The sequence below is a fragment of the Pogona vitticeps genome, chromosome 2 (genome assembly GCF_051106095.1).
Source record: "Pogona vitticeps strain Pit_001003342236 chromosome 2, PviZW2.1, whole genome shotgun sequence".
NCBI classification, from domain to species: domain Eukaryota; kingdom Metazoa; phylum Chordata; class Lepidosauria; order Squamata; family Agamidae; genus Pogona; species Pogona vitticeps.
The window spans coordinates 297,828,659-297,855,645 of NC_135784.1; the positions used below are offsets into that span (position 1 = coordinate 297,828,659).

General features: G+C 39.8%; 1 protein-coding gene across 3 annotated transcripts in view; it reads right to left on the reverse strand.

Moving 5' to 3' along the window:
- WDR7 (WD repeat domain 7) overlaps positions 1-26,987 on the reverse strand; it is a 277,096-nt gene that overhangs the window by 214,577 nt on the left and 35,532 nt on the right. For all 3 annotated transcript variants that reach the window (XM_072992896.2, XM_072992895.2, XM_072992897.2), the window contains exons 7-16: positions 25,861-25,980; positions 24,815-24,960; positions 23,480-23,594; positions 22,701-22,842; positions 18,749-18,997; positions 15,938-16,158; positions 13,506-13,701; positions 11,112-11,326; positions 2,740-3,506; positions 1,752-1,840 (exon numbers count right to left, since the gene is read on the reverse strand). In XM_072992896.2, coding sequence (XP_072848997.1) covers positions 1,752-1,840; positions 2,740-3,506; positions 11,112-11,326; positions 13,506-13,701; positions 15,938-16,158; positions 18,749-18,997; positions 22,701-22,842; positions 23,480-23,594; positions 24,815-24,960; positions 25,861-25,980 — 2,260 coding nt within the window. The remainder of the gene's footprint in view (positions 1-1,751; positions 1,841-2,739; positions 3,507-11,111; positions 11,327-13,505; positions 13,702-15,937; positions 16,159-18,748; positions 18,998-22,700; positions 22,843-23,479; positions 23,595-24,814; positions 24,961-25,860; positions 25,981-26,987) is intronic.

The following is a 26,987-nucleotide window of genomic DNA, read 5'->3' on the forward strand; positions in this document are numbered from 1 at the left end:
TCTACAGCTGTCCATGTCCATGTTGTTGAATTTCCAGCTTCTTTCTCCTGTGCATCATTTCACAACCAAGCTATCATTCAAGATTTACCTATGTCAAATCCTGGTATCTGGAAATGTCAACAGTGTGTTGCACGTTATTGACACTAGTCATGCCATTACAATATTATATCAAAGTAGGGCATCTCCCTATTTTACTGATTATCAAAAGCAAAACTCTACAATATTTTAACGGAAAGGTGTAACTGAATTATTTATTTAAAATATTTTATCCCACCTTTCTCCTTAAAAAAAGAACCCAAGGAGGAATAACAATATTTTAAATAAACTACCAACTGAACAGACAAGATCTGAGCTGCCATCCATTTCTTTGATATCTCTTGGCCACCAGACAAAGGGGAGTAGGATACAATGTTTAAACAGAAAATACATTGGTGTGTATACCTCCTGGATTGTGAAAGGGCTGAATAACGCATGTTTATAATGTTCTATGCTACCTGCATCCCTCTGGGGACAACCTGTGAAAGCACCCAGTGTTGGGGCCAAAGAGAACCAGCATTGAAGAACCCTGCTTCAAATTAAATCCTGTATCCAGAAGATACCACAAAGCAACAGAACTGCTGTCATATTTAGGGCAGCTCCTGTAGCTTATTTCCCTCCCCCCATTTCTAACTTGTATATTAGAAATGTCAATTGAGCATACACAAAAATTCTTGTTCTTACATTTACAGCACAGTGTGGAATTTTTAACACAGCCTCAACTGTTGTAATAAACTCATTACCTTTACCAGAGGCAGCCAAATTCTGCACTCATATCTGTTCAGAATGAATTAGCAGGGCTACAGACAACTTCTAACAGATGAGTGATAGAGAATTCTACAGCTTCCACACAGGAAGGCTTGTTTATATTGCAAGATGAACAAGAGTAGTACTAGGCACAGAACAAAGAACTAGTAACCAAGGTTATATAAACAGGTGAGATTTCCCACCAATCTACCTGCCAACTTCAGTGGATACCTACTACACTTTCAGGAAAGCTGAACTCATTGCAAGAATCACAGAAATTCCAGAGCCCAAACAAATCATTAGCTTTGAACATCAGAGAGAACAGTTCTACAGAGATCAGTTATACTGGATAAGAATGAGGAGTTTAACAGTTTGTACGTATCAGAGTGAATACAGTGATTTTTTTCCACTTATGATATGCTAATGATATAAATTATAACCACTCCAATTTTCATCATCTATTTAGGATCAGACTTTTTGTGAAACTGATCACAAGGACAGGGTAGCTGTAGCCTTCCACCAGACCCTGCTAACTGCCAAATGAACAGACAAGAACTGAGCTGCCATCCATCAGCTCCCCATATGGAAATATAAAGCTTGGGTTTAACTTAAAATCTATAATTGTCATCAGATGTCAAAGGATGGTCTAAAGTGTAGTAGATAGAATGTACATGACTATAATGTACCTGAAAGGCCAAGAGAAAAAACATAGGTTTTGTGGACTCAGAAGACTATGCACCCATAGACTTCAGCTTCAAACTCAACTTCAAAACGTGGCATCTCTTAAAATTACGGTTTTCAACTTCATCACAAGAAATTGTGTTCTTAACCAATACATCTTAAGCTTTAATCTAAATTCAGATCTCATGTCTTAACGTTTGCAGCTACAAACTCAAAAAGAAAAAGGTATCATCAGAACTATTTCTGAGAGTACAAGTGATCGGTCACCCCAAGAGCCTGGATATTACCTTGTTTAATCAGGCCTTGAGCAGTTGGACTAGGAACTGGTGCAGGAGTCTTCACTTTGGCAAGCTCAGGAGTCCCTGGTCTAGGTGGTCTACAAATAAAATAATTTAGAATTAAGGAAGTTTAAGGTTGGTTGATGCTCCACACTTTGTAACTTAACAATGAGAACATACACACACATGCAGACAGGTACATATGTCAGAGCTCTCTACACATCTTCCTGAACGCTTCTCCCAACTCATACATCACCATTCCACACCCCTGCTCTTTCTTTCTTTTTTTATTCCACATATCCTTTATTTCTTTTTATTCCTGGCAAACACTTTACCCTCTTTCTGCCTTCCATCAGCGGCCCTGGAATCCTCTGTGGATCTGACGTGCAAGGCAAATGAAGAATCTTACCTTGGTTCTCAACAGGTTTTTCATTGTATTTCATCAAGGTACTATTTATTTATTTACTTTTATTTAAAATATTTTTACCCCACCTTTCTTCTAAGAAAAGACACAAGGTGGCTTACATCATTAAGGAAAACAATATTTGAAAGCTAAGTAAATTATTTGAATATTTTAAAAGAATTAAATAAACATTGTCTTTAAAAAATCACATAAGAATGATGGTCAATGGCTTGTAACCTGTCCAATAACTCAACAGCAACCATGCGGAATTTCATTTTATGAACTATCTGTACACCATAACTTTACCTATTTGAAATTTTATTTTAAAAACATTATTTGATTGAAATGCCACCCCAAAATGGGACCCAAGTGCATACAGAAAAATCCTCACTTTCAAAGAAGCTTAAAAGGAAGAGTATAAGAATGAAATCAGATTCCAGGTTGATCACGCAGGGATATTGTTTACCAAAGCAGTTTACCAGCAGTAAAGACAAGCATATGCTGCGGAAATGGGATGAGAAGAATGAGAGAGAGAGAGAGAGAGAGAGAGCAATACATGATGAAATATGTACAATGAATTTGGTGTTAAAGTACCTGGCTGGTCCCTTCTTCATATGATCACCAATAAATGTTGCATTTGTCATACTCATCAAGGTGTTGGCCAAAGAAATTATGGAGAGGAGGTGCTGAGTAGTTACTGCACGTGATATGCCGTACGTACCCCTGATATGCCCCTCTGTGAGAGCTACAGATTTTCCTATCTCCACATCACTAGAGGTCATTTTGCCTATAGGCTGATTGTATCCAGGAAGCATCAGAGACATGTGACCTCCTCTTGAAAGCAAGCCAAAAGAGACAGAACAGTGAGGTCTCAACATCCCCAGACGGTCACTGCAAAGCTCATCTAGAACACTATTCAGGCCCCAAGCATGAAGGCATGACATAAACAGTTTAGCTGTATCCATGGTCAGATTATATTCTAAGAGTGTTAATGGTTTAGATTTGCTGGAGCGATACTCTGGGTCACTATCTTCTCTCCTCTGCCTCGATTCTTCATCGTCATCATCCTCGTCAAGAAGATGTTCTTTTATGTTCTCTTTGATTGTTTCTTTGACTTGCTGGAACAAGACTGCTGCTCGCTTGCCAGCCAGGAAGGAACCCCCTTTGTCAGAACTGCCAGATGCTTTCTGTAAATTCTCTGGGGAAATAAGGGCTGTATTAGGCCTGGAGGCTTCTTCAGTTAGCAGCTGAATAATCAGGGCTTCAACATCAAAGAAAAGTACGTGGACATCTGGGTCTGTCAAGTTAGTCTTCAGGGCCTGAACCATCAGAGCATTGTGAGAGTATTTAGGCAAATTTCCCTGAAACAAACAGAATAAAGCTACTTCTTAGGCTTTTACACCATGGGTCTTGTGCATAATGTAACAGCATTATCCTTGGCAAGAAAACCTGAAGAGTCAAAACATTGCAAAAACATGAAATGTGAATTTTTTAAGCTATGGTGCTATTTAAAAAGCGAAAAGCTTAACACTGAGAAACAATTAAAAACACTGAGGTAGGATTATTACATATTTTTGAAAAAGACTTTGAGCTTATATTTTTCCCCATTCATTTTCAAATGTAAATAAGCATGTGTTTACTACATGTCCACCACATCATAGTTTCATGCAACATGACCTATGTCAAGATAGATAAATAATCCCACGGCATGGATTAAATCAATCCATATAGGAAAAATAGTCATGTGTATGCAAATGATAAAAACGGTGTAGACCAACAATTCCTTATCTTTTTGGAAGATACCAATTTATTTTCCACATATTTATAAATATTGGTGCTTGCTGAAGTCTTCTGTTAAAGTGAAAAGTTGAGAGTTTTTGTCTCACATACCTATCAATGTGCTAGTGCAAATCTGAAGAAGGCCTCCACAACAACCTATACTTTCTACTCAAAAGTGTAAGGTCAGTGGGAATGACAAGATTTCTGCTTTCCTGGCTTGGAATACAGTATCTTATGACAGATGTCCAATTTGCAGTTGTACTTTTGGTTTAAGGGTGTGATCACATTACCAATAACTGTGGAAAACACTACAGGTTCAAGGTGGGCTGATTTGCATCCCCCCCCCCGTCGATCAGATGACGCAATAAGAAATGCAAATCATCTCGGAGTCCCCCCCCCCACCCCTAATCTGTAGCTTTTCTTGTCCTACTAGGGGACCTTCTACTGCAGAACAATGTGCATTTTAACACAGTCTAGCAGTACTGCATGTTGAAGAAGTTATCCATCACATAATCCGACTGACTGGACTAAAACTGATCTTCCCCTGTGGTGGAACTAACTTTTTTTAAAATCACAGCTCTGTGGCGGAGCCTGCCATGTGGCTGCATTGCTTCCCCCACCAGAAATTTCATGTTTTAAAAGAAGGAAATTGTGGGTACAGAAAAGATGATGCAAGTTGTTTGGTGGGTCTTTGTTTGAAGAGATATGAGATAAATTTCAAGACATATCACCAAAAAAAGTAAGTTTCCCATGCTTTTGTTCAGTCTACAAATTGAGGATTGAAGGATTCTGAGGAGAAACAATGTATTTCACAAATATGTAAATAAAAATGACTGCCTCGAGTCCTTTTTAAGGAGAAAGATGGGATAAAATATTTTAAATAATAAATAAATAAATTATCTCTCCTTCTCTCACTGCGTGTGTGGAGGGCACTGAGGGCTTCCAATGGAAGACAGTAACAATGGAATCCTTCTATAGAAGGACCTTTCCATTCAACACTAGGCATCAGCTTGATCCTACGCCATGTCTTTTACCCAAATTATCTTATTCAGAAAAGTTTAAAATGATCTACTACTAGACTATTTATTTATTTTTTTATTTTTTATTTATTTATTCTATTTGTACCCCGCCTATCTGGTCCAAATGACCACTTCTATAACAGAAGCAGACATGTTGTTTACCAACTAAAAGTAGTCTTATATCATGCTCTGTTGTCCACTCAAGTATTCTCTGTTAGAGCAAAAAATAAAAAGCACCATTAATAGAAAAAACTTATTTTTTAGAAATCTTCACAAGAGTTTTGTCTACTAACATCTCCAGCACAGTTTGCTTTTCAAGTAAAAAAATACTTTCATCTAGGAAGTTTTTCCATTAATTTTCCTCAATGCTGTTACTAAAACTTGCTTTGTATCTCGATTTCTCGATTATGTTTTCTGTTGTGGCTGTAGTTTGCTTTCACATGATTTCTGTTCAGTTTTAAATATTTAACCTACAAAATTGTTGGAAAGGTCTCAAAAAGTGAGGGGACAGAGTTTTTGGCATATTGTCTGGGTACTCTAGAAAATTAGAAAGACAGGATTCCTAATTAGTTAAAAGAAGAAGTCATGTCAAATCAGCATCCACATTTTGTGGCATTTAGAGAAAATTAAAGAGTATAGTTTCACTACTTCAATTAATGTTGTAGTGAATTAAAAGACAAACATGATATAAAGATGGAAGGCATGAACATGATAGGAAATGCTCCGCCTTAAAACTATGGAACTTAAGCATTCTACCTGTGCGACACTGATATTGCATGGAACGTTCACATTGCCTGAGCAGTTTAAGAACAGCAAAACATTATTTTAAGTTTAATGTCTTATTTTTCAAGAGATAATACTGTGAGCATATTCTGACTGAATCTGTTAACCTCTTAAAGCAACTAGGCACCTTGTGGGAGACTGAGCTCTAAGATAGCAAACTAGTACTGGAAATACAGTGGGTTAATAGAATCTGCAGTAATCCCATCGTCCAGTTTTGCACACGTGGGTCTCATTGATTTTAAGCAGGGCTAAAATCTATATAACCAAGTGTGGGATTGCAAATAAAACTGCACTGTTTTATGAATGCCAGCCATAAAATCCAAGGAAGGAAAAATCAATTTAACAAAAAATTGATCTCTGATGCCCTCTACTGTCCTACTGTAAAACTTGCTAAGAAAACAACACAACCTTTTGCTCAAAACAATACAACAGGACCTGTCAATGTATTTTCATGTTTGACAACATGGTCCTAAATCGTTTTACCAACATCATAACCACATAGGCACCACCACACTATGCTACTGAAAGCTTCAAAATTATGTGGACAAGATTACTATTACTATATTGCTGCTATTCAGAATTCCCTACAGTCACTTTCCTCCCCAGAATAATTCTTCCTATTCACCCCCAGCGGTTAGTCAACATTTCATGCCCTTTCAGTATAATCAGTCCACAGTAGATTGTTTTCAAGCTGGGTACTCATACAGTTAACCACTAATAATTACAGAATTGCCTTGTGCCTAAAGACATCTCTCTACTGTCCAAGGGTGAGCATCATTTTGTACACAGAATGTACAGCACACACACAAAAAAACAAATACCTATTAGTACACAGAGAATGAAAACGTGTACACATCTGACTTGAAATGGTTGTGAAAAGATACAGATATATTTTACAAAATAGGCATCTGTTTCCTGGAAAGGATGATGAAATCCCTTTATGCAGCGGTCCCCAACCTTGTTGGGACTGCGGACCTGTTGAGCCTCCAAGGAAGGCGGGGCGCACTCACGCAGGCGCTCTTAGGCACATGCGCGAAGCGGTGGGAGAGCATGCCAGCATGAGCACTTCCCCACCCCTTCGCGCATGCGCAAGAGCACCTGCACGCACACCCGCCCCTTCGCTGGGGTGCATGTGTGAAGGGGTGGGGGAGCACTCAGATCGGATGCTGGCATGCATGTGTGTGCACAAAACAGCTGTGAGGAGGGGAGTACGTGGGGGGGCGGGAGGCCTGTCTCAGTGGCCCAGTCCAGCTCAGTCCGCAGACAGGGGATTGACGACCTCTGCCCTTGTTTCCTTTCAAGCCTACCTTCAAATCCTTATGAGATTAGAAACCCCTTTCCAAAATGAAGAGCTAAGAAATGTACTCATTTCTAAATGCCACTATGTCTGTAAAAATTGTAAGATACAACACTTCTGCTCGATTCCTGAACTCCCACTAGATTCTGACACTTTTGATCAGTGCAGGAGCTCAACTAGGAAAGCAACTCTGTCGTGGCATCCTCCAACTCTGCCTCCTTTCTTCGATATTTGCTTTGATTTTTCTGTTCTGGTCCATTGTTTTAAAAACAATGAACGAGAGCAGAAATCTTCCAAATACCCTAATCCTGCAGATCTTCTGGACACAGTCTTCTTGGTGAATGGCTGCACCCACCCCATACGGAGAGAACTGTCACTTAATTTCTAACTGGGAGAGCCTGGGGAGAAAGCACAACAATGTTTTTTTTCCTTCCTAGGAAGAGACCTGGAATTTAAAGACTACTATCTAAAGAAGGGTGACTTCCGTGTCTTGATCCAGAGCAGCAGCCTGCCTCAGAACACATTGCTTAACGGAATAACTTCGTTTTATCGGCAGTCTGGTTATTATGATGTTCTGAGCAAGATTCCCCAAATGACATATAGAAACCTACTGTATGGCAGTTCCAGCTTCTGCAGGGCTGGGATACTACAGTATATGTGAGCAGGATTCAAGATGGAAATTAAAACTGTGCAGGTCTTCATCTGTGAGTACTAACATAGAATCATAGAATTGCCATAGGGTTGGGAGGGACCTTGGAGGTCTTCTAGTCCAACCTCCTGCACCCAAGGCAGACCTCATACCATCTAGTCCAACCCCCTGCACCCAAGGCAGGAGACCTCATACCATGGCTGTCCAATCTTTTCTTGAAAATTTCCAGCAATGGGGCACCCACCACATCGGGAGGCAAGCTGTTCCAGTGCATCCAGTTGAAACATGCATCCAGTTGAAAGATTAGCATATAACTGAAAAGGCGGGCTTTGTCTGGGTTTTGTTTGCATTTGTTTGGGGACTTGCCAAAATTATTACTCTCTCTTTTTAAAACAGCACTATTGGGCCCAATTAAATCTGGCGTATTTCATGGGTAGTGGACACTGGTTTGAGAAACAATACCTACCTGGCACCTGAAGCAACACATTTATTATTCTCACTTTTGCTGAGGAGGGGCTCCGTGACAGAAATATGCATGCATGCCACCTCCCATGATAAAACCCCCGTTCCCATCTTGATATTTGCAATGAATAAAGAAACATTCAACATGGAATTGCAAAAAGGCAGAGGTAGCCAATGGAATGCGGAAGGAGGAGGAAGCCAAGTGCATAGGGTTAGGTAGACAAGAAAAACGAAGCAGGGGATTCATATGGTCAATGCTAAAGTTCCTGAAAGTTTGCAAGTGAACAGGAATTCTACCTGGAATAGTAGCCATGTCAAATTGCTTGATGGTTTAAAATTTCAGCTTCTCTATTTCAATTCTCCCAAGTTCTCCAAATCTTAGGCCACTCTCCTCAGAATGCTGTAAACCTGGACCTGGTACTTTGTCCTTTTTACACCGTCCAGTCCTGATGCCGTGAAGTTCAGTTTCCCCCAAATACCTTGATGAACAGGGTTTTTTTCTGTCTAAATCTTACCGCAACACAAACGACAGTGATCTGCCATCTACTCCAATCTGTAGCTCCTCCTTACAATAAGCAAAATAAAAAAACATTGCTGCCAAAAGAGATATCCCAGCCCTGCAGAAGTTTGCGATATTTTTTTTCATTCAGCTAGAATCTCTATGCAGCAGGCCTCTTCACATAATTGTTTTCTATGAGAACTGAGCAACACCCATTGCTTCAAGTCATCCTTAGCTCACTTTCTCACTTCTAAGGGCCATCAAGTCACTTATCAAATGAATTAAGGACATCCAAAAGGCTCTGTCATTAGCAGTCCTTCTATTAAGATTTTGCAAATGACAAGCTGTGGCTTCCTGTACTGAGTCAATCCATCTATCTCGTGTTAGGTCATTCTCTTTTCTTATGGCCTTTCATGCTTCCTAGCATTGTGGCATTTTCCAGGGAGCCTTCTCTTCCCACAGTACGGTACTTTCAAGGCATTATAGCGTCCATTTCATCATTTCAGATTCTAATAAGACTTCAAGCTTCATTTGATTTAGTACAGTGGTACCTCGCAAGACGACGACCCCACTAAACGACGTATCTACATAACAATGACTTTTTGCGATTGCTGTAACAGTCATTCCAATGGGGGATTTTCGATGGACGTTGATTAAGTCAGTGCTTCGCGAACCGTTTGTTCGCAAGATGACGATTTTTACAGCTGATCGTCGGCTTCGCAAAATGGCTGCCCTGTGTTTTCAGGACCCATGCTTTGCAGGACAGCCATTTTAACAGCTGATCGGCGCTCACAAAATGGCTTTCCTATGGGCGATCTTCACTGGACAACGAGGTATTTTCCCCATTGGAACGCATTAAACCGGGTTTCAATGCATTCCAATGGGGAAATGGATTTCGTATGATGACGATTTCGCTAAACAGCTATTTCAATGGGACAGATTATCATCGTCATGCGGTGCATCACTGTACCTATCTATAGGTCTTGCGGGCAGACCATGTTATTCGTAAAGCTTGCCTCCAACATATTTCAAATGGCTAATACTTTTTCTCAGCTTTCTTCAATGTCTAGCCTTCCCATTTTTACAAAATAAGTGGTAAGAGCTAACACACAAGAAATCATGTTTCCTTGGTTGTGGCCCCTTCCCTCTGGGATAAGCTTTCTACAGTGGTTTGGCAGGAGCCATCCCGCTCAGTTTTTAGGAAGTTAATTAAAACAGAATTATATAAAGCTGTCTTCTACTAATCTTTTAACTGCGACCTGTGATGTTCAAACCTATTTCAAATTTGTTTAATTCTATTTAAATGAATGTGGTGGGTTTTTTTTTTTTCATTTTAGGCAATGACAGGCCTAAAATTATATTTATTATATTTATTGCATATTGTGTTTTTTGTACTGTATGATTTGTAATGATGCCTTTACATGTTTTCCAGAAATGTTCACGCTAATGGGGCAGTACAGAAGTTTGTTTAAACAAACAAACAAACAAACAAACAAACAAATTAAAAAACATCCACCGTTTACATGCTTTTAAAAAAAAGCAAACTACAGGCATTTAGAAAGTCAGGACGTCAAGAAAAAGCATTGTCACCCATCAGCATCTTCCTGCACATATATCTGGGAAATGATTAATGATTCAAAGGCAATGTTAAAAACCCTGTAAATTTGTGTTACATATATCTGATATACAGAAAGGAAAAATGCTGGACTGCAGCTCATGTTCCAAAGCATCTTCTCATACTTTTGCCTCACTACAAGACAAGATCTGACTAGATGACACACTAAAAAGGTTTCTAGAAAAGGTCCTCCCTATTTGCCACAGCATATGATTTTCACAAATGACACATCTTGCATTTGATGTGTTTTGTTTTGTGACTGTTCAAAGAAAGGTAAACATGGGCGTAATTTGCATATTTTCCTGCTGAAGCACTCATCTTTGAGGAAATCTTGTGGGGTGTTGTGAGGAAATCCTGATGTCCTCTTAATGTCTCAGTCAACCCACAGGGCAAGATTATGTTGATAAGGGCCAAAATAATTGGTTGGGATAAAACAAGTGACCAAAATCCACAATACAGTTGAGATGGGACAAATTCACCAAAAGAAGGAGGCAGCTTTAACCTTTAACATACCCTTGTTACTATTTCTCTCATAAATAAATGGAAACTATTTGCTTTGCAAGGGAGAGGAGAAGAAATAGGCCCTGAATAGGGGAAATTGGTGCAGTAAAAGAGGAAAGTATTATACACACATATCCAGCTGAGACGACTGAGCTGGGTACCCACAGAACGGGATGAGGTGCAGATGGAATAGGACTGCATACCTTTGTGTTTCATCTCTGCACTAACCACCACTTCATAGATTTTTCAAAACCTATAGGTCCTCCCTTTGCACACAGCATATCACGAGAGGGATCGCATTCCAATGCATTGCTCAAAAGCAATCCACTGTGCAATTTAAAGGAATAAACTAAGACACTTACTTTATCGGATGAATCTGAAGCCAACAGGTTGGTGGCGAGAGTCTGCAGCTTCTGGTGGGCCACATTTTTCAATGCAGCAAGGCTACGTCTGGTCATGGCCTGTTTTAAGTTGACGGCAGGATGACTGAGGGAATCGACTGCGGCCGGCACAGCCTCATCGCAAGCATTCAGGATCTCAACGGCTGTTATTCCCATTACACAGCGGTCAAGGGCCCCTTGAGAAGAAGATACAGGGTGGAGAGAAAGTGTCTAGAGAAGAAATCACTTAAACTTTACAGAGGTCACAGTTCCGCAGCAGCTAGTTCAGGTAAGGACACAAATATTACAAAGGAGCAAAGTAACTTTTAAAAATTTAGCAACCTATTTCTTGCTCTCTCTTTTTTCCACAAGATAATACCCTGTATGAACAACAACATGAATGAACTGCAATAAGAACATTCATCCTGAAGGAACTTGCATGGCTTGCAATTGCCTTTTAAATTTTAATGGACCAACTGTGTAATTAGCCAACCCTGACTTCGGGGTTTGCTCGTGGCTTACATGGTTATGTTTCTTCTTTTGCTGTTAAAAATGCCACAATTAGTCACTCAAGCCAGGAATCACCGTGGTAAAAAGATGGACCACCTCTCAAGAAGGGCTGTTATCTCAAAAGCCACCAGCCTTTTACCAGCAGTAAATACTCATAATTTGGCTTCAATCAACTGTGCCACACAAAAATCAATCTCCAGCTTTTCTGATAAAGCAACTGCCATGTCGCAGAAGGCTTCTGTTCCAAGTCAAAACCAGAAGCAGTTCGTTCGAATAAAAGGCGGTGGAGCACAGTGAATATCTGTCAGCCCTCGGTCTGCTCAGCACGTATCTCCTTGGAGAGCTCTAAAACCTTCATATATTGGAAAAAGAGCCTAGAAAGCGAGCAGTCTGACCGAGGAAAAAAATAGAGAGTAGGATGTATGAAAACTGATGTTTTCTTAGCCTGGAAGAGTTTTCAACTAGACTTTAGAAATCATTACTTACACATGTTTGCTAGAGACTTTCCTTCTCTCCCTATTATTATTGAGAATATGCTCCATATTAGCTAAGAACAGGAAAGGGACATAGTGTGCACAGTTAATTTTTTTATTCCTGAACAAAGTAACAAAAGGCTAAAATAGAAAGTTTTTGCTCTTGGATCAGAGAGGACCTCCTTTTTCAGTTCAATATATTTGGGTGCAAATGAAATATTTAGATGTGTCATGAAAGTAAAGGTAGCTGTATTGGCCAAGGGGTACATTTCGCATTGTGCAGAATCCTGTTAGAAAACATGTAAATGCATTGTAAGGACACTCCATGATTTCTCCAGTAATCTCCATCTTGCAGTTACACCAGCTGGAGGTCACCCCATTAAAAAGAGCAGGCCTTATTCATGAGCAAAGGGGTACTAAAATAAAAAGACAACATTAAATGCAACAAGCCACTGCAGATACTTACAAAAAAAACACACAACAGAATGTTGACCTCTATTAGACTAATACTTTTATTAGGCCAACGTAATAGTCACAGATGGGACAGAGTACCAATATATTTGTAAAATCTGTGAAATCTGGTTTAAAGTTTATATTCCAGATATGCATTAGCACAAATTGGGTCCCATTTGCTTTCTAAAGATTATTTCCTTCACCCACTGTCACCCTACATTTTAGCTGTGCTGGTCAAGAAGGTCCCCAAGCTTTCCAGACTATGAGGAACTGCAGTGGTTGGGAAAGCCTCATAGCAGAAGTGACCTCTCTGTGTGTGTGTGTGTGTGTGTGTGTGTGTGTGTGTGTGTGTGTGTGTGTGTGTGTGTGTGTGTGTGTGTGTGTGTGTGTGTGTGTGTGTGTGTGTGTGTGTGTGTGTGTGTGTGTGTGTGTGTGTGTGTGTGTGTGTGTGTGTGTGTGTGTGTGTGTGTGTGTGTGTGTGTGTGTGTGTGTGTGCGTGCGCTGGAGGTTTATAGTGATGCCACCATTCCTGTGGCAATCCATGTTTTGGTTTATGAATTTTTCGCATTACGTAATATCCCGCAGAACGCATTACATTCATAAACCGAGATACGCCTGTATTTTGGAGGGTTTCTTAAAAAATAATTTAAAAAAACTGTTCCTTGAATCCACATGTTCTCCAATCCCCCATTTCGGTTAACAAGAGAATTAAAAGAAACACACCAATATTTCTGATGCCAGCTATTCTACTTTCACTGCATACAAAAAAATCAAAAAAATACCAAATCCAATTGGCTTGTTGATAAGCCAGAAATGCCTTTGAAAGAAAAGTACAAGAGTGATAGGCCCTTCATAAAATTAGACAGTGGTATTAAGCAAACCCTTTTCTTGGCCAGAAAATGTGGAAATATTAAATAACTTCTTACACCATTAGTCTTACCAGTATCCATCTGCCACACGTATACAGAGCCATCAGAACAGCCAACAACTAGGTAGTCATCTGATGGTCTCCACTTTATGACTTGAATAGGAAAGAGGTGTCGCGAAGCTAACATTATGCACTTTTTCTCTCGCAAACTCAGAAGTCCTACTGAATGGTCACTGGCCACAGAGCAAACACAGTGCTGAACTCTTGACTGAAAACGAGAAAACATTGTCCAGTTATTCTATTTATTTCTGTCATTGGGTTTATCACATCCTTCAAACAACCCTGCCTGCTTCATTAAGTACAGTGGTGCCTCGCTAGACAGTTACCCCGCATGACAGTTTTTTCGCTAGACATTGACTTTTTGCGATCCCTATAGCGATTCACAAAACAGTGATTCCTATGGGGGAATTTCGCTGGACAATGTTTGGTCCCTGCTTCGCAAACCGATTTTCACTAGACAACGATTTGCTTTTTGCTAGACAATGATTTTGCTAGATAGTGATTTCAGTGGAACGGATTATCATCGTCTAGCGAGGCACCACTGTAAACTATTTGATTTATTTGATGTATAGTTGGAGATCGTAAGAAACCCTTGAACTTTTGAGCAGAAGGCAGATAAGAATTTGAATTCTAATTATTTCACTCAACATAGTTCAATCTTTTCTTTCTGGGTCCCACCTGGAGATGCTGGGAACTGAACTTGGTACCTTGTACTTTCAATAAATGGCCCCTGAATTTCCACGATGTTCCTAGGAAGTTCACATTGCCTTCCTTTGTTGCAGAAATATTCAGATATTGGCAATTTAAAAGAAACAATCTACTTGTCAGCCAGTGAAATCACTAAGTAATTGGAGATTTTAATTGTTCAGCACAATGTAGTCCAATCTGGGAATGAATCAACAAAACCCAACATCACAACCCATCTGTGCCATTAATCCATCAGCTGATTTTGGAATCTTCTCTTCCTCCTTTTCTCCCAGTCTAAGCCTTTTCTCTTGCTTCAGGAAGTTACAATTTCCTAATTGCATCCAATTTTGTTCAGTGCTGACTATGGAGGCCACATAGGCAGGCAGGCTTCTAAAAATACCGACAGATACTTATTCTAAAAGCACTTGCCAAAAAAAGTACATACTGTATTTTTCCATTTATAACATGCCCCCATTTATAAGATGTCCCCCCTTTTCTAACCTCCAAATTAAGAAAACTTAGCTTTGAGTATTCAGTCTCTGGGCTCAGAACACTTGGACATTAGGAGTCTCTGTTGCATCTGAGCCTACAGGCTCTACCTCCAATGAGGTGTGTTCCAATTGGTTTGTACAGCATCAGCTGATGTCACTTCCATAAGGCTTGTGATTGGATGAAACTAAGTCTCCTGACTGTAGGAAGCTAAGCCTCGTGACGGAAGGAAGCCTGTTTACACAGGCATGGTACAGACCATTTTGTTCTCTCCTCTGCTATCTCAGCTTACTATAAGACACACCTCAATTTTTAATGTAATGATTTTAGGAAAAAGTAACATCTTATACACAGAAAAATACGGTATATCCTTTTTCATTCTGTGCGTGCGTGTGCGTGTGCGTGTGTGTGTGTGTGTCTGTGTCTGTGCGTGTGCGTGCATGCCTATGTAGGGGAGAGAGAGAGAGAGTGTGTAGATATATACAGCTATTATACCACCCGACTTAGTAGACATTGCTAATCTGGGCAGTATATATAAAGGAAATAATTGTTATTGTTATTATTGTTATTGTTACTGTTATTATTCAAAAGCACCAGGCACAGTCAATCAAAATTATAAAAGTACTGACTGGCATTATATAGCAGATACAAGTTTTACGTAAGGAGGCACAGTGGGGAATTGAACCTCCAACCTCTGCTGAAACCACTGAGCTATCCAGCAACATCCTCCCAAAAGTATAAAATCTGGGGGTGCTCTTTCACTTGACACTCTCATATGAACACCAACTATCTGCTGAGGTAGACCAGCGTTCTTCCAATTTGGGGGGATCTCCCAGCCACACCTCAACCTGGAGAGGAAATCCCTGACAACATTGGTCCACACATTGGTAATCTCAAGAATGTTTCAATTCATCTTCAGTTTTAATTGTCAATGACCACATTGGCCACAGAGCACATCTTGACCATATCTTGATTAATATTAAAACTGTGTTTTAGCTAACCGTATTCCTACCATTAGCAAGTTCCCTTTAAAAGGTGTTTCGCCTTTAAAAGCAGTTTTTTAAAAAAATGTCCTTAACCAGTTTTAAGAGAGTTTTAACCAGTTATAAACAGAAGTTATAACATAACTCCGTCATTAACATACACTAATCAATCAGTACATTAAGTGTTCGGCCAAAAAAAATTGCATAAAGGCAGATAAATGAAGATATTAGATTTGATGGGTCAGTTAGCAAGGGCATGCATGAAGCAGACATCCTTCAACTTACACTGCAATTTTCTGGAGGCACCAAAAGTTGTGTGATTTCTCCACCATGCACACAAAAGATGTGCTTCATTTCTCCAGAAAAGATGTCCCAGATTATAACAGAAAAATCTACACCACCTGAGACCAAGTATCTTTGGTCATAACGAGAAGAAACCTGGTGAGGATACAGCAAACAGGTGACTTTGTTGCGATGACCCCGCAGAGTTCTATGAGGTGGCCAGCCTAGAAAATTAAGACGGAATGGACATAAGGATGCCACACACAAGGACTGCATTTTTCATAATTTCAACATTAGGAACATGACAACATAAAATAGTGTGTGAATATATTTCTCTGAAATACAGTGGTGCCTCGCTAGACGATGATAATCTGTTCCATAGAAATCGCTGTCTTGTGAAATCATCATCTAGCAAAAAGCGTTTCCCCATTGGAATGCATTGAAACCCGTTTAATGCATGCCAATGGGGAAAAATCATCATCGTCCAACAAAAATTGCCCATAGGGAAGCCGCTTTGCGAAGCGCCGATCAGCTGTTTTAAATCGCTGTCTTGCAAACATGGTCCCGAAAACACCCGTTTTGCCAAGATCACCCCTAGGGAAGCTATTTTGCAAAGCCGACGATCAGCTGTAAAAATCGCCATCTTGCTAAAAAACGGTCCGCAAATCACGGACCAAATCGTCGTCCAGCGAAATTCCTCCATAGGAATCATTGTTTTGCGAAGCAAAATGGTGGTCGCAAAACCTCGTCTCATGCGGATTCATTGTTTTGAGGGGTAATCGTCTTGCAAGATACCACTGTATGGAAAACAAATACGTATACATTTCTAAGCCAAAAAGAACCATTGATGCTCAACTAAGGTGACTGCATCTCTTGATCCAGTTATCCCATATTTCTCTTTGGTCTGCTTCCCTCCCTTTACTATCTAATCTTATGTTGAGTTTGTCCTTTCCGTTAATCTACAGAAGTCACTACTATATCAATACATCTGGGATTTGGCATACCTTGATTCATATGCCCGATTTACAGATTTTGAACTGCATTGATACTTCCTGGTCATACAACATTGATATCCTATATATGATTATGTAGGGTTCATTCCCATATGCATTCTCCCTTTATTTTGGGTACTTTTAAGAAAAAAAAGGTGGGGTAAAATATATTTTAAAAATAATAATAATTTCTTTACACTTCATTGGTGACAAGTGAATTTGTGCACAAGTATCTCTTTAAGAAATTTACTGGAAGCTGTAGTGGTATGGGTCCTTTTAAGAGCAATATTTCTAAATCATTTCACAGATAAACATCTACAGTGAATCTGGACAGCCAAAAACAGATCTGCCATAGATTCATGTTAATTCCTAAAGCCTCAGTTAAATATTTTTACATGTTTCTGAAAAGAGATCAAGAAAAGCAAAAGTGATTCCCTGGTGGAGAGCATCCACAACTCCAAACCAAGAATTTCTGGGAACAACTCCCTCCATCTCTAGCCAGCCTTGTCAACACCAAAAGATAACGGGATCTGAAATCCAATGACATTTGTAGAGGCAAAGGAACCCCATCACTGCTTTAAAAGGTCAAAGCCTGCACACTCAAATGGACTCATAAACCACCAGTGCAAATATTCTGGAACAGATGTAATACAGCTAAACTGAGCCACAGCGGTAAATAAACAGACAGACATTTTGTACGAGTGAAGTTCTGTACCAATCTTCAAATGTGGCCAAACATGGAATACAATGTTATGAATTGTCTTCCTTTTTTAAAACTTGCAGACAGAGAAAACAGTCCATATCCAGTGTATTCTGTAAACCATCCATAAGTGAGGGAGCGTCAAAGAGCCCTTTCAGGTGGCCATCAGGACATGGGACAGCCATTCAAGCAGCAGCTAATCAGTATTTATTCCAGAACGATATACACTGGCTCTCTAGCCTTGAGCCCAGATCCCATGAGGGATGGTCCCTGCCCTTCCATTCCTAGCAGGGTGGTTCCCTTCACCCCTTGCCCTTCCCCAAGTTCTCAGCCTTCTCGCTCAAGGGTTCAAGATGCAGTCCTGGCTAGGCTTAGTTTCTCTCTACTCCTGCCCAGCTCCCTAGCCCTTGCTTCCTGGATGCTGGCTCTTTTCCACCTGCTGGTACCACTTCAACTGCCTCAACCATTTTGAACGGGTGCTGATGCTGACCAGTGTCAAAGTTAGGTCAGCATGGGTGATGACACAGGTGCTCCTCTATCTCCTCCCTCCTCCTGCTTGGGTTCAGGTGCTATCTCTTTTCATCAAAGATAGACCCCTGACGTGGGATGCTAGTCCTGACAGCTCTGCCATGGCAAAGTATCCCCTATCTTTTCCTGCAGGTTGAATCTCTGGTCTACCCTTAGTCCACCCCCAGTGCCCTCTCACAGTGTGTCCAAGCAGCTTTGTGGATTGGCTATAATTGTAGGGAAGTGTGAATATGCATAAGGAACTTATCACCTAGAAGGCATGGCAGCGTACAATGTAGAATGAATGAGTGGGACTATGGAAATCGAGGTACATATTCCCATTGATCGAGACACTTTCTAAGCCTACTCTACTCCAGAATGTTCTCAGGAAGGTAAAATGAAGGAAGGGGAAGCTTCTATACCACCATGAGGAAGGCTGGCATATAAACAGAAAGAACAAGTGCTGCTTTAATGAAACAATGAAGCCCAGGCTTCTCTAATCTTTGTTCAAACATGCAGGTAAGCCCGAGGTTCTCAGACATATTTTTCAAGTATCAGTGACATGAATACAAATGATTGTATCGGCTTCAATCATCACGAGTTCCTTTTACCTACCTCTTCTTCTCACATGTTCATCTTGTAACAACTGAACTATCGCGGTCTGAGTTGCTGGTACAATGACAATGCTTCCATCTTCACGGCCACAAACCAGGCGTCCATGGGCCGGAATATAGACACTTGCTGTTACTTTAAGTGGGTCATCATTATTTGGTAAGAAGCTCAACTGATCTATAATTCCAGCAGGGCGGGGTACCAGTTTATCAAATGCTTCTTGTAGAGAAGTAGATGTAGTCACTTTCAATCCTTATTTGGGGAAGGGGGGAAAAAATAATACTCAGAGGAAAAAAATCTGCAGAGACTAATGTTATATATACAGTATATAGTTACAGTTGAGAGTTTCTTGTTTTCTCCTGTATAATTGTTTTTCTTTCTGCATACTTTTCCAAGATGATTATGCACAGATGTTACTGTTCTATTCACCGATCTTGTCACGTTCTCATTGTACTTCCAGTGGTGTCGAACTGTGGCCCTCCAGATGTTCTTGGACTTCAACTCCCAGAAGCCTTCACCACCACCTCTGCTGGCCAGGATTTCTGGGAGTTGAAGGCCAAGAACATCTGGAGGGCCACAGTTCGACACCACATTGAGAGTGACAATTACTGTATGGGGTTTTCTAAACAATCCTTGCTGGGTTTCCCCCTTTTGAATCATGGTACACGTTTCTTCTGGGGAAAAGAGTTAGCACCACAGCAGTTGTTCGGGGGAAGAGCGGGGAGGGGGAGTTCTGTAAGTATACCTAGTTTCATGTAGGATGTTTCTTAAATAGTAATGTTCTTTGCAGTTTCCTTAAAGCTCTAGCCAGAATCGTTTGGGAGGAGCTAGTGAGTTCAAAGTGCTCCCTTGCTGTTGACTAATGCCTTTGCTTATTTCTACAGATTCTTCTATGTTTTCTTACCTTAAATTCCTAAGTAAAGACAAGGGCCAATGTGCTACTGAGTGTCCACCATGTGGGAAGTCCTGTCAACCTAGCAACATGGTACCACAGGCTTGCGCAATCAATTGCCATTGTGAAAGCAGAGGGCAGGTTTTCTTCACAGAAATCACCACTTCTGCAATGGCAAGGCTTGCTTAAGCAGAATGCTGTGTGCAGACAGGACTTTCCTGCTTAGCAGAAACTGCATAGGATACTGGCGGGGATACTGGCAAGTCTTACCAACTGAGTAAAGAGTCTGAGTCTCGGGACCCAAGTCCCTAGCCCTTAGGCCCCACTCCCCCTCCGCTGCTCCTGCTCCTCACCACCACCATGCCCACCACCACCACTGTGCCTCCCTAATCTGTTCCTCCCGCAGCCGCAATCCTCAGAGGCAGCAGGCTGGGCTTCCCTTCCGGGACCTGGATACAACCTCCACCCACCCAGCTGATGCCCAGCTGAGTGGAGGCAGCAGCCGGCTCCTGGAAGGGACGTAGGGCCTGCTGCCTCTGGGGATTGCCACTGCACAGGTTAAGAGGGAGCACAGTGCAATTTGTGAACCCCCATCCCTGGATACTGGCCCGACTTTCTTTTTCCGTGATGTCCTTGTCTTCTTGTGCTTTAAAAAGCAGGGGAATTCCAAAAACAGAGAAAGAAAGCTATTTGAAGCAAAAAAAAAATACATCTGAAACATTACTTTTAAAGTTAGGGTTTTCAGACCATACATTAACCTCTCTCCTTACTCCTTGACACATTGATACACTTGTTCTGTACCTTACCTTCCAGCCCACGTAAATACGTAATCCCATCAGCCACTCCACTCCCTCCACAGCACATTGTTAAGGGTGTGAAAGAACTAAGATCAAACACAGGTTTTGACAGTGCCAATACTTACAAACAGATCTGCAACACACAGCTGTCCATAGTTAAGTTTCTACTAGTTCAGTTCCACTGACCCATATTTGATGGAAAGAGGTCTTTCAGTTTTTAAATAAGATTAGCATCAGTTAAGTTTTGTTCATTTAAAAAAAATCAAAAGGTAGAGCACACCTCTTGAGGGTACTTGGAAGTAAGAGTATTAAAAGTGCAAATCACGGTGCCTTATTTTGAGTGAAGAGGACAATGGGTTGACACACAATCGAGATTAACACACTTTGGGGGACACAACATAACATTGTGCTTTAAATCAAAGATATCATAACAATTTATCCCTTCTTTTAGGCTACAAAGTACTACATCTGTACATGAATGCAGCAGACTACAAAAATATTTGTGGACTGGCATCTTCTGTAAGCTTATTTTCATATTTTTTGAGAAATCACAACAGAAAAGTCTCTGACCACATTCATAAATACTGTTCTTCACAGAAAGCCAAGGTGTGGAGACACACAGAGACTCTTGATGTAGTATATTCTATCTTCTCACCTCTGAAATAACCTCCCTTCGGTGATTCGCGCGGCCCCTACACCAGGTACCTTTAAAACCCAATTAAAAACTTGGCTCTACACCCAGGCCTTCCCTCCAGCTAATTCCTGACTTTTCTTTTAACCCTTTTCTATTTTATTTATTATAACTGTTATTGAATGATTATGTATATTTTGCAGTTTATTGTTTTATTTTGTGTTGGAAGCTGCCTAGAGTGGGCCGGTGGCCCAGATAATAAATAAATAAATAAATAAATAAATAAATAAATAAATAAATAAATAAATAAATAAATAAATAAATAAATAAATAAATAAATAAATAAATAAATAAATAAAATTGAACGTTTGTCTGTTTTCAAAGCAGGAGTGGGGAACTGGGGTCCAGCAGAATTTTTTTTAATGCATCTGTTTTTGCATACATCTCCCGTAGGCACTAGAAGAGGGAGCAGCTAAAGGTGAAGGGCTATGGCAGCTGCAGTCCAAAAATGTTTGGAAACCACAACTGGTTTAAAATACATGGATGGACAACAGTAACACAGAAACCAAAGCATAACATGACAGAACCCAATCCTATTCTATAACTAGGATGAGAAACAAACTTGAAGTTTTGGATCCCACTGTTACGTTTCTAAGTACGTATGGATTCCAGCTCCTCCGTTTTCTCCCCTCCCCCCATCTCTACTTTTTGTTGATTTATTTTAAATGTCATTGCTGGTCACTGGAATCTAAGAGGTTTTTGCAAAGTACTCTAATTAAAATTGTAACAAAATTTACCAAATTTATAGTCCACAGTTCTAGTCCAGATTACCTTAACGAGAGTTGGGGGTTATTGTGGTTAACTTATTTTATTTATTTATTTATTTTATTTGACTTGTATGCCACCCACACTCTGCAAGAGTCTTTCAAATCCTTTTTTTCCTAATTTCAAACCCAGTTGTAAGGCACATAAAAATGCTTACTAGAATAAAGTTCAACTAGTTCAAATTCATGAAGTTTCATCTCAATTTCAAATAAAGGAAACTTGCAGCATATCTTGGCTCCAGGATGACTTTCTTACTCATTACTCTCCCCTTGTAAATCTCCATATCTCTATAGTCATACGCAAACAAGCACTTGCATTCTCGACAAAAGAAATTCCTCAGTTTTAAAATATGCCATAAGGTGTGTGGGGGTTTAACACAGAAGAACACCAACAACCTTGTGGTGCTTGTATAAAATCGAAAAACAACATGGGTAACACCTTTACTAAAACAAAAGAGGAGGTGAGGTTTCATTCTTTGAATCTTATTTAGTTTGCAAATCATCCTGGCCAGATAATGCCACTAGCTGTTGGATCTGACTCAAAGTGAAGTCCTTAGACGGAGGCTGAAATCTTGTAGTATACAGTTGGTATCAGATTTTTAGTTTCTCCTAAGAAAGGCGCTAACATTTTCAGAGCTTACTTGTTTGGGAAGCGAAATGGTAAGGGCAGAAGAAATACGACAGGAAAAAGTTTTATTATACACAAAGCAGGAATGGTGGCAATGCACATCAAAGGGTATGTTGAGTTTTGTAGAACACAAAAGGCTATTTATGCTACACTGCGCAAATAAACTAATTGCAAAGCACCTACCTTCTGTCACATTTTGCTGATCGAGTGTGTCTGGTATACTCCAAATGCTAAGCCTCCCTGAGGAGTCTCCTTGGATCAACAGTTTATGAAAACACTCCCTACGGCCATAGAAGAATCGGGTAACAGGAGGGCAAATTAATAACTGCAAAATAAAAGAGGCATCAAAACAATCTCAGGATCAAAGGGCAACATAGCACAAACCTGCTCATAAAAATCCCAGGCTTATGTGGCTTATGCCACGCCTATTTGTGCAACTGAGGTCACACCGCCAGTCTTCAGTTGGCTTCATAAAAATCTGTAATTTTTCCACACCAGATGCTTCTGTCCACCTTTAAATTCATCTGCTCAGTTACAATATCTTGACTGGTATTAAAATGGAGTTTTGGTTAGTTGTATTCCCATATTCCTGAATAATGTTTTTATTCTGCCATATTTAACATCTCTAAAGCATGTTAGGTATTACGGTTTGGAAAGAGTCATGATTGCTTAAGAGACAGACTGACAGTAAGCAGAGACAATATTACAGTAGAATTCTGTAACTCCATATAAGGCAGCTTCGATTTGTTTTTATGCCTCCTATTAACAACATACCATTTGACAATGTACAAAAAAACCATATAAAGTAAAGGAAACACAGAATTAGGAACAAGTTCTACCAACATCAAACTAAAACAAGCAAGAACAGTGCAAGTGTTCACTATAAGATTATTCTCCCTCTCTTTAATCTTTATTTAGCTCCTTCATTTCAAAAAGTTCTAGCAGTACAAAAGGCATCTTACCCGTTTATCTTCTTTCTCTACCGCTCTGTCTACAACACAATGGAGTTGAGGAGGATTTAAATTTTCTACAACTTTTCCAACATCACTGCGAAATGAATCACTAGCTGGCAAACAACTGAAGGATAAAAAGCCACAAGAATAGTGTTGAATAGCTCATAGAAACACTAGGAAACCAATAACCCTAAAACTATGGTTTCAATGTGTGTATCTTGGCTGTTTACTATGAAGTGAGATGGGAGTAAAAGCCACTGTGTTTTACTAAGCCATCTTGCATAAAATTACAAGCAGGGATCAAGGTATGTTAATATTCAAGAGAAAATCAACAGTCATCTGTCAAATCTACTTTGATTTGGATTCCTGGACTGAGCAGCGGCTTGGAGTCAATAACCCTGTAGGCCCCTTCCAACTCCATTATTCTATGATTCTGTGAATATCAACATATTTTGGTTCTACATTAACACCAAAGAAGCAACTCTCTTAATATCTGACATAGAAAGCCCAGCATTTGCAGGATAACAATTTGGATTGGGTATCTTGCTGCAGAGCAAGACAATGGATATGGTGCTGGGATGGATGAAGAACAACAGACTGAGGCTGAACTAGGACAAGACGGAAATCCTGTGGGTGGGGGCCCCTAGTGTCTGTGGTCTGGATGCTTCCCTATCTTTTGGGGGGGCACTCTTTCCATGAAGGATGAGATTCGTAGCCTGGGCGTGATTTTGGACCATCGCCATAAATGACATCTCAGGTTGCGTCTGTGGTCCGATCCACTTATTTCTAACTAAAGCAGATTGCCCAGCTACGTCCCTATCTTGACAGTGGATCCCTCACCATGCTGGTCCATGTGCTGGTAGTCTCGAGATTAGACTACAGTAATGCCCTCTACGTGGGGCTGTCCTTGGGACTGCTACAGAGACTGCAACACGTCCAGAATGTGGCGGCCAGACTTCTCAGTGGGGTTAGAAAATACCAACATATCTCCCATCTATCTATCTATCTATCTATCTATCTATCTATCTATCTATCTATCTATCTATCTATCTATCTATCTATCTATCTATCTATCTATCTATCTATCTATCTATCTATCTATCTATCCAGCCATAAATAAATAAATAAATAAATAAATAAATAAATAAATAAATAAATAAATAAATAAATAAATAAATACATAAATAAATACATAAATAAATACATAAATAAATAAATGGGAATTTGATTCCCCACTGTGCCTTCTTGATAGGGGCTGGACTTGGTGATCCACTGGGTCTCTCCTAGCTCTGCAGTTCGAAAATTATTATGATATATTTGCCTGTTATTAGTAACTCCATGTACCTGGGTGGGAGTTTATAGATAAGACTTTCACCATCTTCTGTCCATATGATGACTTTGTCTGCTGACACAAAATCACCACCTGTCCAAGTCTGTCCATTCTCACTGGGAACTGAGCATAACAGGGAATAATCTCCAGCATCAAACACCTGAAGCAAGATATTTCCAATGAACACTTAAAGCAAAATAGTTACATAAAAGAAACCAGTCATGCAATCATAAGATGTGCCAGTAAATGACTACCTAAGATTTCAGCATCTTAATCTTCCCTGCACTTTAGAAATTTAATACACACATAAACAGAATTAAAATGGGTATAGTGGCAACCCTGCACATCCCTAATCATTTGCACAATGAAAACATTAAAAAATATTAAGATAAACAGATCTCAAACATGAAATGTTTCAGTGTAAAACATCCATAACTGACACTGATGTTTTAGATCAAAACACTTCTCACTTCAGATCTCTTCTATCTTTTTTAATTGCATATCTGTTGTTTGGGGTTTTGGTGTAACCCAGATTAAAAGGCATAATGTAAATATAACAGCTAATCGTGTTTGTGTTTCCAGTTATTATTTTTTAAAAGCATTTCTCTCCTGTTTTGCCAATTTTTAAAGACATCTCTTTAAAAAACATTGTTTTAAAAAATTTAAAAACCTTTAAAAAATACAAAGCCATATAGCAGAATGCCTGTGGAAAGGGGTTAAAATGAGCCTCCCTAGCCAGGAGACCAAATACCCTAACCAATCTGAAAAGAAATTATTTAAAAGATTTAGTAAGCAGAAGCCATGTCCATTATTTCAGTATTCTGCTAACAAGTAACACGACCTTTTGATAGATGCCTGCAACATAGCAACACAAGAGTAACATGCTAGCAGTGTGAGATCCCATAAACTGAAGGGATTATATATTCCATGAAACCAAACTCTAATTGATTTATAATCGGAATGTCCTGAATTTGTTTGCATATGTGCCTAAGAGACAATTTAATTACAGTAGCCTGCAGAACAAAGAAAAGCCAGCTATTACTTTAATGGCTAGTCTTACCCGCCAGTATTTGGAGCAGACAACCAGAAGTGATCTTTGGGTAAATGCACAGAAAGAAATGCTTTGGCAGTTCTGACAGTAAATTGGTTTAGATTCCTCCTCAAAGATTGGCTCTGTATCCTGAAGAGATAAGAGGGAATCCAAGGTTAATTCTTCATCTACATGGTAATCTCCAACAGACTTCACTTCTCTACTCTTCTTTTGCATGCTTACAATTAAGGTTTGTAATGAAGCTGAATTTTCTTAATATTCTTTCCTCCTACCCTTGTTGCCTTGAAACCTAGGATTAGAAATGTACTCCAAATGCAAAAGCAATTGCCAGTTTCTATCATTTCTTTTCAAATGCTTTTGTCACTCTAAATTCTGTGCCACTCAGATGCCCTCTCCTCCCACACCTGCAAACAACTTTCCTTTTATAGTGAAAAGGTGCTGCCTACATCTGTGTCTTCAGTTGTCATCCAAGGAGAGGAAGCTCTCTGAGCTTTAAAAACATGGCTAGGAGATTATACCTCCATACCACCACCACTCTTCAAACAGCTGGAGAGTGATACAGGACTGGTAGCAGGTACAGGAGTGCCTCGGTTTATAAACACCTCAGTTAATGTAATTTTTGGTTTATAAATAGAAATCCATTGAAAATAATGCCTTGGTTTATGGTTTTTTCCTGTTTTTTTTCCAGTTTATGAAGAAAGTTTCCCCAGGATGCATTGTGCCTGGAGGTTTTTAGCGCTGCCCCTGTTCCTATGGCAATCCATGTTTCAGTTTAAGAATTTTTTGCTTTACATAATTTCACGTAGAATGCATTAATTTCGTAAACCAAGGTACTACTGTACTGACACTGAGAAAATATGTCCATACATTACAGGATGAAAGACAAAACGAAAAACAAGTTACATATGCCAGGCACCAGACCTTCGCTAATAACTCTAGGCATGCTATGAAATAACTGTAGGCTAATGAATTCTAAATACCACCTGTCTACAGTTAAGTTCATACAGCAAATTAATACAGAAACAGAAAAAGCATTTATGAAGCACAGGCCTACATTTAGAGTACAATAAAAGACCATGAAAACTACTCCAATGTTAAAAAAAAATAAACTAACAAAGTTCATATTGAAAAGGAAA